The sequence below is a fragment of the Aedes albopictus genome, chromosome 2 (genome assembly GCF_035046485.1).
Source record: "Aedes albopictus strain Foshan chromosome 2, AalbF5, whole genome shotgun sequence".
Lineage (NCBI taxonomy): Eukaryota > Metazoa > Arthropoda > Insecta > Diptera > Culicidae > Aedes > Aedes albopictus.
The window spans coordinates 455039587-455055974 of record NC_085137.1 but is presented as its reverse complement, the minus strand read 5'-3'; the positions used below and the strand labels follow the sequence as shown (position 1 = coordinate 455055974).

The window sequence follows — 16388 nt, the reverse complement described above, 5'->3', positions numbered from 1 at the left end:
GTTTCCCACTGTTTACGCGTTATACCGAAAGTTCCCCGGATCGGTTCCCTTGTTCCGTCGTCGGTATAGATTCCGCTGCACGACCAGTCCGTCGTGGTCCACCTCACTCTACAAAAGCGCCACCTGGAAGAAGCGGAGTACAAAGAAATGGAACTGCTGCGCCGTTCTCAAATAACACGCAAGTTCTACCAGAAGCTCAACGCATCCCGCAACGGATTCGTGCCACGAGTCGAAATATGCAGGGATAAGGACGGGAGCCTCTTGACGGACGGACGTGTGGTGATTGAAAGGTGGAAGCAACTCTTCGATGTGCACCTTAATGGCGTGGAGAATAGAGAATCTCCAGTACCTAGTTGTTACAATTACCTCTAAATATTGTATTCCGAATTTACGTCGATGAGTATGTGAATTCTCTCCATGAAGTGGAGAGATCTGCAGTTACATCTGCCGAGCTTCCATTCGCAAGTTTAGTTTATCACCAAACTTCAAGGATGGCATGCTTTCTCATTTTTGTTCTATAACAAAACTAGTTAACTAAAATGGAAACTGTTTCTTTATATAAGTTATGGTATGTTCCGTTATTCTTATACTCTACCACATAGTGAGACACAAACACGCACTTTCCTTCGTTGGCTATCCTAAACTCTAATTTAAATTCAAACCGTTCTCAGGGAATGCACTGACCTATACTTTTACATGACACGGTTCCTACAAACCACAGTATTAAGATTCTACAGTACATACAACACCCACTTCGTTGTCGTGGTGGAAGTAAAAGGAGCTTGCGTCAGCAGTAACGCTGCGTTACAGATCAAAATGACTAGAAAAGGACAATTTTCCCTCATGCTAGGAAAGGCCCCTACCCCGGAAGGGTAGGACTGCAGCTAATACTAATCCTCTAGAAAAACACGCTGCCGGGCAATGGATTTATTCCTTCTTTTCGTGTTTGGGTTCCTCCTCTTCCTCGTCGGCGTCCAGGATATCCGCACAGCAGATCGAGTACAGAATCAAAGAAAGGAAGCCCAGGGGAAGGCCGAACAGGACCGAGGTCAGCACCGGATTGCCCAGCCACATCTCGTATAGGGAGTGTTTTGCTTCAAACCAGGCCCGGTAGATGCGCACCGGGAGGGAGTTTCCACCGAAGACCTGCAAATAGAAGATGAGCATAAGTTTAGTAAGTTCCTAATTTTAGCTTGGTTTCTACCAAAAACAAATTGATTTTCAACAACAGAGCCTATGTGAGAAAAAGTTCTACTCCCAATAGTAAAATACATCTTCAAGTTCAGATAAAGTTCCAAACAGAACTTTTTGGCTGTTTAAAAGGCATAGTTCTGTAGATTAGTAGATTTTAAAGATGTCCTAGGACCTCCTGGAATTTTCGCGAGTGAAGGTCTGTAGATCTACAAGCGTAATCGATGGATTATTGTTGCATTACTGATACGGTGTAATATTGTACAGGTCCTAGGAGCATGGTTCTGTAGAAGACTAAATTCCAAAGATGTTTAGGTTATCCATGAACTTTCCAGCATGCTTTTCAGAGTAATCGTCTTAAGATGTACAAGCGTAAGCTGCTAATATCGTACAGATCCATAAGGCACAGTTCTGTAGAGAAGTAGTTTTCAAAGATGTTGTAGGACCTCCAAGAACTTACGCGAGTGAATACCTGAAGAGCTACAAACGTAATCAATGGATTGTTGCTACATTACTGATGCAGTGTAACATTCTACAGGTCCATGGAGCATAGTACTGTAGAGAAGTACCTACTTTTAAAAGATGCGAAATTCCGCAGTAGAGAGATAATTTCCAAACATGATTTAGGTCACACAAGATCTTTCTCAAATATATGGCGTAAAATGTACAAGCATGATGATATTCCTGTAGAGTACTGATTATCAAAGATGTTCAAAGTCCTCCAAGAACTCTCGTGAATATGAGCCTTAAGATATACAAGCGTGAACAATGGGTTGTTATTACATTACACATACTCAGTCGCAAACAAATGGACACCGACCAGGGAGATTTGCTGAAGCAACTCGATGTACAGCTAGAAAGCAAATCACTGGAAAATCTATCCAGTTGTACATCGGTTAATTTTGATACTCCAAATGAGATGGAAGACAGCGACTAGGACGATCGAGTAAGCGACACTACTAAGACATCAAGCGAATCAACTGTTGCCAATCCGGAAAAACCTCAGTAAATGAATCGAATCAAGCTGAGTGGTGCCGGTAAATGTATATCAACCGTGGTGAAAACTACAGTAGTTTACTGGGAATCCTAAAGCAGGTCCTAGAAATCTCAAAAAAAAATCCACCTCAAAAGGCACAAAAACTAAGACGACGACCCGCTAGTCACAAAAAAGCGGATTGTCAACGCAATGACCACTATAAAAAATGCAGGCAAATCTACAAAAGGAGCCTTGGCAAAGAAGACCTCGACCTGGTCTTTGTTAGTACAGGAACCGTAAGGTGCTGGGCCTTAGCCACGGGGGGGGTTTTAGGGTTAAAACCCCCCCCAAGGCCAACATTTTTGGAACAAATTTTCAGTATAAAGCGCTCTGCGACGAAAAAATTTTTCGGCTGCGCCGCTATTTTCAAACAACGAATACAATTGCTCATTACTGTATCCAAAATGTAAGTGACAAACCAAAAAAGGTATCATTGACCGTTGAAAACCCCTCCCAGAGACAATTTCTGGCTACGCCACTGGGCCTTACAATACCAAGATGTAAGTTAGTCTATGATGATAGCCATCCTTCTCCAAGGACAAGTATCTTAGTAAATGGAAGGATTAATGTTACTCCCATTACAGAATTTATCGAACGAGAGGCATCGTAGCCATCAGGATGGAGGTTCCAACAGCCAGGAGTAAGTATATTTCGTTACTTTCCTGGTGATGAAGAAGAAGCTCTGGCGTCCTCAATCTGCGAATTTGTCACCAGCTGCAGACAACAAAACCAGTACTTCAGTTGCGATGTCAACGCTCATTACACTGACTGTATGGGGAAGCAGTGACATCAACAGACCAGGTGAGTTTCTTTTAAAAATAGTTCTTGAATAACATTGATATATGTAATAGAGAGGATAAACAAGCATCTGCTTACTCAATGATGCATATTGCCCTTTTACTGGCATATTACTAGATTTGCTGATATGCCTGAAACATACTGGAAAAACTTCTAATTAGAAGGCATGAAATGTTGCTAATTGAGAAATTGAGAGATGAAATTTGTGAAAAAAATTCGCGTTCTGGTGGGATTTGAATCCACGACTCCGTATTCGCTAGACCTGCGCTTTAGCCAACTAAGCCGCAGATAAAGGCGAAACTGGATCCATTTCCTCATTTTTTGGTTTTTATAAAACAACGAAGCAGTGTTTTCCAAATCGGTTTTCGTACACATGAATAGTATGAATCAAGGCATCTCCTGATTTTTTTGACGTAAACTACGTCTATGGGGAAGGTACGGTACTGTACCACGGTACCGGGTGCAAAATGAAAATCTAAAATGTTTCCTTCTGCGGAATAGAAAGCCAAACTGACTTCAAAGCCACACCGTGAACACTCCTATTTCACAAACCCATCTCTCTTTCGGCTTAAATGCCAAACTGCTTGGTGGCTGGGTATGCGGAGTGCGAGAGTAAGCCTCGGATTCATAAAAATAATTCGCTCTCACTTGTAGTTAGTGGATGGGCACAAACGCGAGTGTGTTGTGGATTGGCATCTAAGCCGAATGAGAGTTGGGTTTGTGAAATAGGAGTGTTCACGGTGTGGTTTTGGGATCAGTTTGGCTTTCTATTCCGCAGAATCATTACTTGTTCTGTGGCTTAGTTGGTTAAAGCGCCGGTCTAGCGAATACGGTGTCGTGGGTTCGAATCCCACCAGAACGCGGTTTTGTTTTTCATGAATTTCATCTCTCAATTTGTCAATTAGCAACATTTCATGCAATTTAATTACAAGTTTGTCGGCTGTTCGAGTCCGTATGAAGTTGATCATCAATATTAACTTCTTTTCTCGATCAGCCTAGATAGCTGTGTAGTGTCGGTAGCGATTGTCTCAATTGGCTAAGAATAACACTACGGACCGCCTGTTCCGGTGGTAAGAATCCACCAACAGGTGACCCCTAATTCATGGTGTGATGCGGCTTTATGCTTACCGTGCCTAGGAATGAATGGCTAGGGGGGTCTAATAAAAACCTAACCGCTAACGGAGCCTGTGGAGTACCAGGGCGCCCTCCACAGTATGTAGCCCTTACTGCGCTAACCGGAGCAATGGTGCAGTGGACCTTGTGTTTTTCCGAGACAATCAGCTGCCCTTCTTTGGTCTCACTTGAGGCTAAATAAGGGCGGGATTATGAAGATGTTGTTAATTAGTTTAAATTTTCACCTATATGGTTTCGCATTATGCGATTTACACAGTGTATTCTGTGTATCCTCGCCTTTGGCGTTTTCCAATCGATACCGATTTGGCTTTATTGTTGCTGTTCTTTGTTGTGCTGCTGTTGCGAAGAGTTTAATCTTACCTAGTTTGGGTAGTGGCTACGGTTAGGATAGCTCAGATCAATCTTCAGCATAAAAGAACAGCAACGATCAATCTTTGCAGACTTATGCAAAATGGTACAGCCCAAGTGGCCTTGGTACAAGAACCTTACTTTCGTAAGGGAAATTTCAATCTAGGAAACCTTGTGAACCCGGTGTTTGCCACTTTCAGTAAACATGAAATGGCAAACTCGCGTGTCATGCCTCGAGCCTGTGTGCTTGTCAACAACGCAATAGTTGCTACACTCATCTCTGAACTAACCACCAGAGATGTATGTGCTATCACAATTGATGTATCTGTTGGAAACCTCAACAGGAAATACGTCTATTGTTCTGTGTATTTACCACATGATGAACCATCCCCTACGGATGCTTTCAAACAAGTCATCGCATACTGCACTTCAAAAGGCCTTCCGCTAATTGTTGGCAGTGATGCTAATGCTCACCATATCATCTGGGGCAGCTCAGACATTAACTTGAGAGGCTCCAGTTTGATGGAGTACTTAAGTAGTACAGATCTTGCATTACTTAACATAGGCAACCGCCCAACCTTCATGGTATCTGCTAGAGAGGAAGTGTTAGATATAACGCTTTGCTCTAGCAGAATTAGTCACGAGCTGACCAATTGGCATGTGTCAGATGAAGAATCTTTATCTGACCATCGCTATATCTTTTTTGAACATTTAAATGTTACTTCGCAAACATTGCGTTTCAGGAATCCTCGGTCAACAAACTGGGAATGGATATTCACCATCCATTGACACTCCAAGTGATTTAGATGATGCCGTTGATACTACAACGACCTTCATCATGGAAGCTTTTGAAGAAGCATGCCCTCTACGGTCTGTGAAGATCACAAGAGGAACCCCTTGGTGGAACTCTGATCTGGCGAAACTCAGGAAACAATGTAGAAAGAGTTGGAACAGACGACGTTCGGCTGGTTCGGAGGCTTTCAGGTCGGCTCGCAAGGCCTACAGGAAAGCTCTCCGGTCTGCTGAACGATCCGGCTGGAAAAACCTTTGTACAAATGTTTCCAGCTTGAGTGAAGTCAGTCGGTTAAACAAAATCCTTGCGAAATCTAAGGATTTCCGGGTGAACGAACTTTGTTTGCCAAATGGCGATCTGACTTCCTCTGATGAGGAAGTTCTAGAATGCTTATTCAGCACACACTTCCCTGGATGTGTGGATATTACATCTTCGGATGATCCTGATGTCTTTTCTTGTAGTTATGATTCTTTAGCTTCGGCTCGGAGTATTGTAACTATAGAATCGATTGAGTGGGCTCTTAATAGCTTTGCTCCTTTCAAATCTCCTGGGGCAGATGGGATTTATCCTATTTTGCTTCAGAAGGGATTTGATTATTTCAAACATGTTTTGAAAAAACTACTTGTTTGCAGTTTTGCTACAGGGTATATTCCCAAATCCTGGAGGGATATTACTGTAAAGTTTATTCCGAAAGTGGGTCGTGCGTCGTATGAAGAAGCAAAGAGTTTCAGACCTATCAGTTTGACCTATTTTCTTCTGAAATGCTTAGAACGCATTGTGGATCATCACATCCGTGATGTTCATCTGGCCAACGTGCCTCTTCATGTGAACCAACATGCCTACCAATCTGGTAAGTCCACTGTGACTCTTTTACACAAGGTTGTTTACGATATCGAGAAAGCATTCGCTCAAAAGCAATCTTGTTTGGGTGTTTTCTTAGATATCGAGGGTGCCTTTGACAACGTGCCTTTCGATGCCATATTGGAAGCCGCACGGAGTCATGGTATATCTCCAATGATTTCCAATTGGATTCACCAAATGCTCAAAAACCGATATCTCTTCTCGACATTGCGTCTAGCAGGGATTAGGAAATTGAGTGTTTGTGGATGCCCCCAAGGGGGAGTCTTATCACCGCTTTTGTGGAATCTCGTAGCAGATACGCTATTGAGGCAACTCAATAATAGCGGTTTTCCTACTTATGGTTTTGCCGACGACTACCTAACACTGTTAGTTGGTATGTGCATCAGCACCCTTTTCGACCTGATGCAAAACGCCCTTCAGGTAGTTGAGGGTTGGTGTCGCCAATATGGCCTTTCGGTTAATCCGAGTAAAACATCTATTGTTCTTTTCACGGAAAGGCGAAACCGTAATGGCGTTCGACCTTTGCGTCTCTTTGATTCTGAAATCGATGTGACTGAACAGGTAAAGTACGTTGGAGTCATTCTTGATTCCAAGCTTTCCTGGACACCTCACATTGAGTTCAGAATCAAGAAAGCTTGTATGGCCTTCGGGCAATGCCGGCGTACTTTTGGTACAACTTGGGGTCTAAAACCCAAGTATATCAAATGGATTTACACAACTGTGTTTCGGCCAATATTGGCTTATGGATGTCTTGTGTGGTGGCAAAAGGGCGAAGTGAGAACGGTCCAATCAAAATTAGGCCATCTCCAAAGGATGTGCTTAATGGCGATGTCTGGAGCGTTCTCTTCAACTCCTACGGCAGCGCTAGAAGTTCTCTTTGACGTTGCCCCCCTACACATTCATCTCAAACAAGAAGCCCTTTCTTGCACTTACCGGTTACGGGTACTCGGTCTACTAGAGGAAACTCCTGTGAACCGCAGTTCAACACACACCTCGTTGTTTCCACTTTTGGTGAATTGGGACAAAATTGTCCTTGCTCCAAGTGATCTTACAATTGCTTGTAATTTTCCATATAGGACATTTTCCACGAAATTCCCTTCCCGGGAAGAGTGGACATCTGGTTATCTGGAAAGAAGTATTTCAGACGGCATCGTATGTTACACTGATGGCTCCCTTCTCGAAGGTCGAGCAGGTGCTGGTGTTTATTCTCGTGAGCTAAGGCTGTATCAGTCTTATTCACTTGGTAGACACTGTACCGTTTTTCAGGCCGAAATCTTTGCTCTTATGTGCGGAGTGCAATCAGCACTTCAGCAGCACGTAATGGGCAAAGTAATATACTTCTGTTCAGATAGCCAGGCTGCTATTAAAGCACTTGCTTCGGCCAACTCCAGGTCGAAGATAGTTATCGCTTGTCGAACTCAAATCGAGGAGCTGAATTCAGCAAACGCTGTTCACCTTCTATGGGTACCTGGTCATTCTTCCATCGCTGGAAATGAATTGGCTGATGAGTTAGCTCGCTCTGGAGCATCACATGACTTCATTGGCCCTGAGCCAGCTATTCCGATATCGAAGTGTTGGATTAAGCTTCAGATTCACACCTGGGCTGTCACTCAACACAGACAATATTGGAATAGTTTGGAGTCATGTCGTCAAACCAAATTGTATAGTGCTGAGCCATCTCTACGGGTGGCGAAGTATCTAACTAATCTGTCTAAGCAGAATTGCAGCATGCTGGTCAAAGCATTGACTGGCCACTGCCGACTCAGCTATCACATGGCGAATATTCAGCAAGCTGATTCATTTGCCTGTGATAGCTGTGAATCCGATTATGGAACTTCGTATCATTTGATATGTAACTGTCCAGTTTTCGCGCAACTGCGTTTCCGAGTATTCGGTAAACACTTATTAAGTGAAACTGACTTCAGAAACCTGAATCTTCAGGATATTCTGTTGTTCTTAACCCGCTGTGGTAAAGAGCTATAGGCTCTCTTTCGCTTTATGCGTTATTACAGTGCCCTTTTCAGGGCGCTGTTTGAACCCATTGTGGTACGCTTGTGCGTTAGTACCCTCTTCCAGGGTATTTTTCCTATTTCCCTACCTGTCCCTATCCCCATCCAAATCCTTTTTCCTTCCTTTTCCCTCAGGTAGATGATGAAATAGGCTGTTATTTTGGCGATGGCACAAATGTCCCAAATGGAGGATAACGTGCCTCTGGAGCCGGCCTTCTGATACCTGATCTCTCAATTTGTCAATTAGCAACATTTCATGCAATTTAATTACAAGTTTTTCCTGCATGCGACATGAAGTACTTGATTTAACACGTTGTAACCGTATTCTAATAGATAGAATTGACTCTTGGGAAGTATCAGATGAGGTATCTCTCTCAAATTAAAATAATCTCCTATGACGAGACCCTTGCCCCTGTCGTCCAATACAGTTCACTGAGGGCCCTCTTTTCCCGGGTCGCCAAACATAATCTAGCCGTGAACCAAATGGACGCTGTGATGGCGTTCCTGAATAGCGAGTTGGACGAGGAGATTTGTATGGAGCAACCACCCCACCATGCTTCATCGATGGTTGCAATGAAACGCTGGTTTGCTAACTGAATAAAGCTCTGTACGGACTCAAGCAATAAAGTCATGCCTGGAACAGGGATGGGAACACTCACTTGGAAAAAGTTACACTCACTTGCTATTTTCTCATCTCAGAAGCGTGCTATCAAAAAACAGTGTATGGAGCACTTTTATCTTGTGGTTTTATCTCAAACTTTCCCGAATAAAGTAAGGGTCGCACACGCAAACCAAAGTCGTGACAGAGTGTTGAAGGCAACTCTCCACGAGGTAAGTCTAATTTGCATTCACCTCGTGGAGACTCGTCTTCATAGGCCTCTCACGACTTTGGTATGCGTGTACGACCCTTGATGTGTTCGGCGAAGTTTTAGATAAAACCACAAGGTAAAAGTGCTTCATGTACTGTTTGTTGATAGCATGCTTCTGAACTGAAAAAATACCAAGTGAATGGAACTCTTTCCAAGTGCGTGTTCCCATCATGGCCTGGAATCAGAAGCTTGATGCTGCTCTGGGAAAATTCGGGCTGACTTCCACGGAATACACGGAATTTCTACAAGAGTTTCTTCAGGGATTAGTCCAGACGTTTCTTCGGAGATTCCTCCAGGAGTTCTTTCAAAGATTCCTCCTAAAATTTCTTCAAAGATTCGTCTAAAATTCCAACCAGGGCTCTCTCCAGGAGTTTCTTTTGAGTTCTTTTCAGGAGTTTATTCAGAGATGTTTCCAGTAGTTCCTTCAGAGGTTCAGGGACGTCTTCAGGACGATTCAGGGATGCCTTCAGGAGTGTCATAAGGAATTCCTTCAGAAGATCTCTCAGGTATTCCGACAGGAGTGCCTGCAGGGATTGCTCTAGGACTTCTTTCATTAACTTGATCATTTTGTGGCTACATCGGTCTCTTTCTACTCATTAGTATAAGGGAGTAGAGATCAAAGTGGATAATGAAATGATAGATATGATAGAATTCGCTAGGTAGCGAACAAGTGTGAAAATTTTATAGAAGGTGAAATTAGGCAAGTAGGTCATGTATTGAACGAATACATCGAATGCGTGAAACTTCTGCCGTGCGACCTGTGCTTTTAAACAGATCGGCTTGGTTGGTAGTTCATACCACCTTACCAAGACTGGCAAAAGTTTCAGGCACCCGACTGCCTATGTATTGTTCTGTTTTCATCACAAATTCTATCGATCGGTAGCTTTTTCGGAATTCGCACTCCGTTCATAGAGGTATGCCTATATCGCGGCGTGTTCTTCCTATTAGCTTTTTCGATCTTATTGGATAGAACACTTTTCTTTTTGAGCCAAACTTTTCATATCATGTACTGATTTAGGAGTGCGAATTGGCTTCTTCAGCGGTGTTGAGGTAATTCCATATTCTGAATCTGCATGCGAAACTGAGCCGAAATCCAAATTTTCATGAATTTTGATGCCCGGGAACCTATTTAAAAATCAATTCAAAGTTTGTATGGGAGCGATTTGTCGAATCACCCCTCGTCGCATTTTGTACTGGGTGGAGCTGTCAAACAGTTACCCAGCTGTCAAAAGGTGATTTCAAAAAATCTCTTTGAAATTGATTTTAGGTACCAAAATAAAGTTCTAAAAATCTGAAAAAAATCATAGTGGCTCAGAAAAAGATGCTCTTTCGTATAAAATCAAAAAATGGATACATTTTTCTTAATTTAAAAACCCAATTCCGAAAAAGCTACCGATCGATAGAATTTGTGATGAAAACAGAACAATACATAGGCAGTCGGGTGCCTGAAACTTTTGCCAGTCTTGGTAAGGTGGTATGAACTACCAACCAAGCCGATCTGTTTAAAAGCACAGGTCGCACGGCAGAAGTTTCACGCATTCGATGTATTCGTTCAATACATGGCCTACTTGCCTAATTTCACCTTCTATAAAATTTTCACACTTGTTCGCTACCTAGCGAATTCTATCATATCTATCATTTCATTATCCACTTTGATCTCTACTCCCTTATACTTATGAGTAGAAAGAGACCGATATAGCCACAAAATCATCAAGTTAATTATAGAATACGGTCGATAAATCAGTACAGGACTTCTTTCAGTGATTATTTCAGGAGAATTCAGGGAAGCCTCCAGAAGTTCCTTTAGGGATTCCAATAGGAGGTTCTAGATGTCTAGTAGTTCCTTCTGAAGTTCAAGAATTTCCAAAGACGTTTCTTCAGGATTTCGTCGTTCAGAAGTTTCAGCGATTCCTCCAGAAGGGGTCTTCAGGGATTAGTCCAGGTTCCAGGAGTATATTTAAGATTATTCCAGAATTTTTTTTCCAGGGATTCCTCAAGCAGTTCCGTTAGGGATTCTTGCAGGAGTTCAGGGATCACCCCTGAAGTTCTTTCGGAGATTTTTCCAGGAGTATTCAGTGATGCCTCCAAGAGATGCATCAGGGATTTCTCTAGAAGTTCCTTCTGGAATTTTTTCTCGGAGTTCGTTCAGGGATTATTCAAAGATTTTTTTTTATGTGAAATTAAACTTTTAAGCTAATTCTTCATACAGCGTTTTTCTAGGAGTTCCTTCAAAGGTTTCTTTTGGACTTAATCAGGCATATATCCAGAATCTCCTTGAAGGATCTCTCATGAAGTTCATAAAAGAATTCCCCCAGATTTTTTTCCAGGAATGTCCTTAAAGTGCTTCGGATATTCCTCCTGGAATCCCTTCGGGGACTCCTCCGGGAATTCCTTCGTTGATTCATCCTGGCATTCCGTCGGGGATTCCTCCAGGAATTTCTTCGGGGATTCCACCAAGAATTCCTTCGGGGATTCTTCCCTGGGATTCCTCCAAAGATTTCTCCGGGAATTCCTTCGGAGATTCTTCCTCGAAAATCTTTCGGGGATTTCTCCTGGAATTCCTTCGGGGATTCTTCCTGGAATTCCTTCGGGGATTTCTCCTGGAATTCCTTCGGGGATTCCTTTTGGAGTTCTTTCGTGGATTCCTGCAATTCCCTCGGAGATTCCATCGAGAATTCCTTCGAGGATTCCTCCTGAAATTCTTTTGGGGATTCCTCATGGAATTCCATCGGGGATTCTTCCTGGAATTCCTTCGGGAATTTCTCCTAGAATTGTTTCGGAGATTCTTCCTAGAATTTCTTCGGGAATTTCTCCTGAAATTCTTTTGGGGATTCTTACTGGAATTCTTTTGGGGATTTCTTCTGGAATTCCTTTGGGGATTCCTCCTGGAATTCTTTCATGGATTCCTGCAACTCCCTTGGGGATTCCACCAAGAATTCTTTCGGGGATTCCTCTTGGAATTCCTTCGGGGATTCTTCCTGGAATTCCTTCGGGGATTTCTCCTAGAATTCTTTCGGGGATTCCTCCTGGAAATCCTTCGATGGTTCTTCCTGGAATTTCTTCAGGGATTTCTCTTGGAATTCCTTCAGGGATTCTTCCTGGAATTCTTTCGTGAATTTCCTGGAATTCCTTCGGGGATTCCTCGTGTGGAATTCCTTCGGGGATTCCTCGTGTGGAATTCCTTCGGGGATCTTCCTGGAATTTCTTCGGGGATTCCTCCAGGAATTCCTTCGGGGATTCCACCTGGAATTCCTTTGAGGACTGCTCCAGGAATTCGCTGGGGAATTCCTTTGAAAAATTTCTCTTGAAATTCCTCCGGGGATTCCTCCTGTAATTCCTTCAGAGATTTCTCCTGGATTTGCTTCGGGGATTCCTTTTGAAATTCTTTCGGGAATTCCTCCTGGAATCCTTCTAAGATTTCAATCAGAGATTTCTCCAGGAGTTTCTGCAGGGATCTCTCGTGGAGTTTCTTGATCCACCAGGTATTCCTGCAGATGTTCCTTCACGGATCCATACAGCAGTTCCTGCAGTTATTAGTCCAGGAGATCCTTCAGGGATTCCTCCACAAGTTCATTCGGAGATTATTGCAGGAGTTCCTTTAGGTATTCATCCTAGAATTTCTTTTGGGGAGTTTTTTCGGTATTTCTTCGGGGATTAGTCATTTTATTCCTTCGGGGATTCCTAAGTCCAAATAACGGGACCTTGCAAGCGAGACGGCAATCTGGGGGTCGTTGGGTACTGCTGAACGTATGGGAATCAGGAGGACCAATGGTTCGACCAGGATCTATTTTATTATATACGGATGAATCAAGAATGAGTGATAGAACTGGGACTGGAGTATATGGACCCAGGACTAAACTCGCCATACCGATGGTTAAATGGCCAACGGTGTTTCAAGCTGAAATTCAAGCCACTTTGGAAGGTGCTGCCATCTGTCTTAAAATAGAATCTAGACATGTGAGTATCTACATCTTTTCAGGCAAGCAGCTTTAAAGGCATTCTGCACATTTGAATGTTATTCTAAGCTAGAATGGGAGTGCATTATACTACTGAAAGAACTGGCTGCAAAACATACTGTAAAATTGTTCTGGATACTAGGTCATTGAGGAATTGCAGGCAATGAAATTGCGGACCAGTTAGTTAGGGAGAGATCTCTGAATGTTCTGTATGGACCGGAACCCTTCTATGCAGTGTCATAGATGTGTCAAGAGATCATAGAAGCAAACTGACAAATGGTAAGTGGGGGCAGTATGGGTCACCTAAGAAATGAATATTTATAACTTTCTGAATATAAATCGTATTTCTCTGTTTTCTACCACGACTCTCAGATACACTAGTCAGCTATGATATAAGAGTATAGAAAAGTCATAAAGTATGAAACCTGCTTCTTGACAAGCAATTTTCAAAACATGACTCATCTTGCCCCACCTCATTTTTACAGGGGCAAGACCAGGGGCTGACCCTATCTGAAAACTCGATTTTTCTCCAACAAAAAATACTATATCTTCTATTTTTTCTCTATACACCTAAGCTTTACATACGTACGGATTACATAAAAGAAGTGTTGAAACATATCGGTAGACTATTTTAAGAACTAGAAGATTTTTGTTCAGGTAGCCATAAACGGACTTCGAAAACTTATATTTTTTGTAGAAAAATATTAAAAATATTTTCACAAATTTTCAGTGCTCTAATCGCTTTGATAATGTAGGTCACAGAATAGCCTTTCAATGAAAAATAAAACGTTTTCAAAAACTGCAAACATACCGAAAAATTAGGGTGACCGATCTTGCTCCGTCTACACATTACACGTCGTTATATGGAATGTATAGCATAAAAAGTATAACTTAAAATATTTCATTTTTTTCTGTGCAAGGAACGTAAAGAATTCTCAAATAAATACATCACTTTTCTGTGGATCCACGTCGTTGATCTGGGAAAACAATTAAAAGATTCCAAAAATATATTGTACGCTTGAATACGGCACTGACTCATCTTGCCCCCTGACCCATCTTGCTGCCCCCACATACCATATTACACCTGCAATATCCCAGTCAAAGAGATTCACCGTGCCAAGCGTGAAGAACACGAACATACTACTTAAACTTAGCAAACGCGAGTTGAGTGTGTACACAGGATTGTTGATCGGGAATAACTTGAGTTTCTGAGATAGGGCTCTTTCAAATATTACGTAACGTTAAGGGGGAGGCAGAGGGTCTAGCGCTGTGTTACGCTTCATACAAAATTTCAAAATTTCCCTTACAAAAGTTGTTACGTGGGGTAGGGGGGGGGGGTCCAAATTGTCAAATTTAACGTTACGTAATATTGGAATGAACCCAAAGCTACACAACAGAGCAACCTCCAACAAGTTGCTTAGCTCATTAAGTTCTCTCTTATTAGAACTTCTAGTATCTTGATTAGTAAGTATCTAACGTAAATATTTGAAAAAAAAAATGTTTAAAAAACTCACCGGAGCCGTTTGATTATGAATGCTGTCCAAGAATAGCTCGATCGCCTCCGGCGTCAACTGCAGGGGATCGTCCTCCGGTATATGATGCTCGTTGGTGCTAGCGTTCAGCACTATCAGATGCGGCGTTGCCAGCTTGTCCATGGCAATGGAATGTGCCAGATCCGGTGTGCCTACCCAACCGAACTGGAACCGACCATGATACTTGTGTTTGTTCTTGTGCACGAATATCTCCACCATATCGCGGAACTCCTGCTCGTGGGCGGCAATCTCGCTCAGCTTGTTCTCCTCGACTACCGCCAGGACGAGGTACTTCTTCGTCTGCAGAATGTGGTGGATGTTACTCCGGGTAACCTTCGGGAACGTCGGGAACCGTTCCTCGTTGACCCATCGGAACAAGGATTCGTTTAGATGAACAGGCTCAATTAACTCAAAGCTGTCCGAGTATGGGAAGTAGTAGTGGCTCCGTTCTTTGTAGACCAAGGCTGCCGGAACGGTATCAATGTCGAAGTGCCTCTTGGCTATCTCCACTGAGGTTGCGTAGAAATAACTATGCGGTTGGTAGACTTCCGCCGCACTGTAGAAGACGTCCCACAGGATCCCGTCCTGTTTGCCGACGTAGGTGAAGAATATGGGATTGTTTGACTTTAGGATGTCGATACTGTCCGCTCGGGTGACCTGCTGAACTGGTGGTCCCGACAGTCTGTTCACAAAGTGAATTAGCTCGTCCTTGGTTCGATCCCCGTTGTAGGCGTAGTCGTAGGGACCTTTGATGCTGCAATATATATGAACAAACATTTTATTTGTTTCAGAAAGTATAAATTATCCAAAATTTGGACAGTCTATTCGCAAATAACAGAGAGTTGTTTTATACCATGTTCAGGCTAAACAACGATATTCTTAAAGAAAATTTTCGAATTAATTTCAAGATTTCTGCTAAAGTATTTCTAGCAGGATTCATGTGGCAATCCATATGGAACAGGCAGAAAAATCTCAGATGATTTTGAGAAGAAAATTTCAGAAACCTTTCCTGGTAGTTTCAGGCGAAAGAACTGAATTCTTGAAGTAATCTTTTAAATAATTTCAGGATTTTTACAAAAGGATTTCTAGCAGAGTTTGTGTGGCAATCCTTACGAAACAGCCAGAAAATTCTCAGATGATATAGGGTAAAAGAAATCAGAAAACTTTCCTAGCAAATCGTCAAATGATAAATGATACTCTTAAGAACTTAAAAATTGGATCACTTATAACACAAAGAATACTTACAACAAAATTGTCGGATAGGCATTGACCTTAAAGGCCTGGGCCACGGCAGTGAACCGAGTGCAATCAACCCTCCCGACTCGGATATTCGTGTTGAACAGGGCCTGGGCGACGTGAGCCCACACCGGTTCCAGCTTCTTACAATGGGCACACCACGGAGCATAGAACATCACAAACCACTGGCCCTCGTTTCGGACGTCCAGAAAGCGATCGCTCAGTTCCAGCACCCGGGAACCATCCACGGCTGAGCTGGTACCTAAAACAGCTGTGTAAATTCAAGGTAATTGATTTTCTTACTTTTTCTTATAACATAATTCAATTAACAGGTAAAAAAAGTTTTGCTTACCCAGCACCAGGAAGATCAAACATTTCAATTGATTTAAAAACATCCTGAGATTGGTTTCGGTGAAAAAGTTTCAATTAGAGATTCCTTCCTGATCGATTCAAGCTGACATGGCAAACACCTGGACTTGTGCAGTGATTCAGTGTAATAAACTTAGCATCAACTATTTTCCAAAAATGTAATTCTTTCAATTCTTTTTCGGGCACAGCCTTCGAGGCAAAACTAGGTATATTGTCAGAATGTGAACGTTCTTCTTCTGCTGAATCGAGGTGTAAT

At 42.5% G+C, this 16388-nt stretch overlaps 1 protein-coding gene across 1 annotated transcript; it reads right to left on the bottom strand.

Annotated features, from left to right (window-relative positions):
- Positions 1-535: 535 nt before the first annotated feature.
- Positions 536-16388, bottom strand: LOC109398184 (protein disulfide-isomerase TMX3). The gene is made up of 4 exons (XM_019670506.3): positions 16116-16388; positions 15773-16034; positions 14510-15281; positions 536-1146 (listed from the first exon to the last, which is right to left on the bottom strand). The coding sequence occupies exons 1-4, from the start codon at positions 16156-16158 to the stop codon at positions 928-930; spliced, it is 1296 nt and encodes a 431-aa protein (XP_019526051.2). The 5' UTR covers positions 16159-16388; the 3' UTR covers positions 536-927.

Bases quoted from the DNA above. Each gene is read 5' to 3' on its own strand.
- LOC109398184 (XM_019670506.3), bottom strand. From the start codon at position 16,158: ATGTTTTTAAATCAATTGAAATGTTTGATCTTCCTGGTGCTGG. The intron at 15,282-15,772 runs GTAAGTATTCTT...TATATATTGCAG, and splicing joins GCCTATCCGACAATTTTGTT to CATCAAAGGTCCCTACGACT. The intron at 1,147-14,509 runs GTGAGTTTTTTA...TTCTATTTGCAG, and splicing joins TTCATAATCAAACGGCTCCG to GTCTTCGGTGGAAACTCCCT.